We start from the raw sequence: 1803 nt of genomic DNA on the forward strand, positions 1-1803 counted from the left end.
CAGCAGGTCTCCAGGGTTGGAAAACAAACCCAACTGTGCTCCTGAGGTGGCTCCTCCCCGGGCAGACAGAGCCAGCAGATGATTGTCACAGATCATGGGATGGTTTGGGTTGGAGGGACCTTCAAGAGCATCCAGTGCCACCCCCTGCATGGGCAGGGACACCTCCCACCAGCCCAGGCTGCTCCAAGCCCCATCCAACCTGCCCTTGGACACCTGATCCCTTCACATCCAGGCTCTGCAGCCCAAGTGAAGAAGACTCTTGACCCAACCCTTGCACCAGGCTATAAAAAAGGGGCCAACTCATTCATCCCTTGATGAGATCCGTGGTCTCGGGCTTGTTCCTGAAACACAGTCCCAGGGGATCAGGACCAAGGATGGACTCACCAGCCTGTTCCAGGGCCACCAGCATCGACTGCTCGATCAGGTCGCGCTCGATGAAGCTGCGAAAGTCCTCGGGGTAGATGGTGAGGTCGGGGAGCTGGAAGGTGCAGATGGGCATCTCCAGGAGGTGGTCACTGCTGCCATTGCTGGAGACGTGGGAACGGGCCAAGGAGACGATGGTGGAGCTGGCGTGGGAGATGCCCCGGGACAGGCGCTTCTCTGGGGAGACAGGGAGCCAGGGATGGTTTGGGTGGGAAGGGACCTGTGAAGGTCACCTCATCCAACCCCCTGCAGGGAGCAGGGACAGAGCTGTGACTAGAGCAGGAGGCTCAGAGACCCATCAAGCCTGACCTTCAGGGTCTGCAGGGTTTGGGGCTTTCACGACCTCTCTGGGCAACCTGGGCCAGGGTCTCTCCAGACTCCTGGCTCCTGCTGATGTCTGACCTAAATGTCCTCTGGGTTGAGACCATGGAAAGGACTTAAAAAGGGACCTTAAAGCTCATAATCCCTCCTGATGTCCAACCTCTATCTCCCTCTCCCACTTTTCATCCCTCCTCCTCATCCCATCCCTCCCTGCCCTTGGCCCAAGTCCCTCCCCAGCTTTCCTGGAGCCCCTTCAGGCCCTGGAAGCTGCTCTAAGGTCTCCCTGGAGCCTTCTCCTCTCCAGGCTCAACACCCCAACTCTCCCAGCCTGGCTCCAGAGCTGCTCCAGCCCTCCCAGCATCTCTGGGGCCTCCTCTGGCCTCTCTCCAGGACGTTCCTGGGGTTTGGTGGCACTGACCTTGCACGATGTCGTCCTGCCGCTGGAGCGGTGGTCGCCCCAGCCGAGGTGCCTCCTTCTCCAGGGGTTTGTAGCCACGTCCCTCGTTGAAGGAATGGGGCAGGTTCCCAGCATGGACCTGCCTCAGCTGCTCAAAGTCACTCAGGGCTGCACTCAGGTCCCAGTTCTTGCCTGGAGAGGAAGGAATCCATGGTGGTCGCCATGGGAGGAGAGAGAAATGGAGGCTGGTCCTGAAACATCCAGCCTAGGAGCTAACCATGGGGCAGGGAACCATGGGGCAGGGAACCATGGGGCAGGGAACCATGGGGCAGGGACAGCACTGACTGGACTTCTGTCCAGGATTTCCATCTCTGGAAGAGGCAGGACCATGAACTTGGGCCAGAAAGGGTTGGTTCTGCTGCCACGTGTGAACGGGTCCCACCTGGTGGGTGCAGGGACGTGTCTAGAGCTCAGGGGGAGCTGCTGCCCTTGGGTGCTGGACCCTTCCAACTCATTTCCCTCCCCCCAACCCCATTTCCCTCTTCTTTTCTTCCCAATTCCATGTACCTTCCAGCAGGTCTCGGGCCAGTCCTGGTTCTGCCCCCGTCGAGCGAACAAAATCCGACAGGACGACGTCCATGGCCCAGGGATCATGGATTCCT

General features: G+C 59.6%; 1 protein-coding gene across 1 annotated transcript in view; it reads right to left on the reverse strand.

Annotated features, from left to right (window-relative positions):
• OTUD7B (OTU deubiquitinase 7B) overlaps positions 1–1781 on the reverse strand; it is a 13472-nt gene extending 11691 nt beyond the window's left edge. Inside the window, exons 1-3 of the mRNA XM_009997321.1 lie at positions 1709–1781; positions 1163–1333; positions 385–600 (exon numbers count right to left, since the gene is read on the reverse strand). Coding sequence (XP_009995623.1) covers positions 385–600; positions 1163–1333; positions 1709–1781 — 460 coding nt within the window. The remainder of the gene's footprint in view (positions 1–384; positions 601–1162; positions 1334–1708) is intronic.
• Between the last annotated feature and the right edge of the window lie 22 nt (positions 1782–1803).

The sequence above is a fragment of the Chaetura pelagica genome, unplaced genomic scaffold (assembly GCF_000747805.2).
Source record: "Chaetura pelagica isolate M959 unplaced genomic scaffold, ChaPel_1.0 scaffold814, whole genome shotgun sequence".
Lineage (NCBI taxonomy): Eukaryota > Metazoa > Chordata > Aves > Apodiformes > Apodidae > Chaetura > Chaetura pelagica.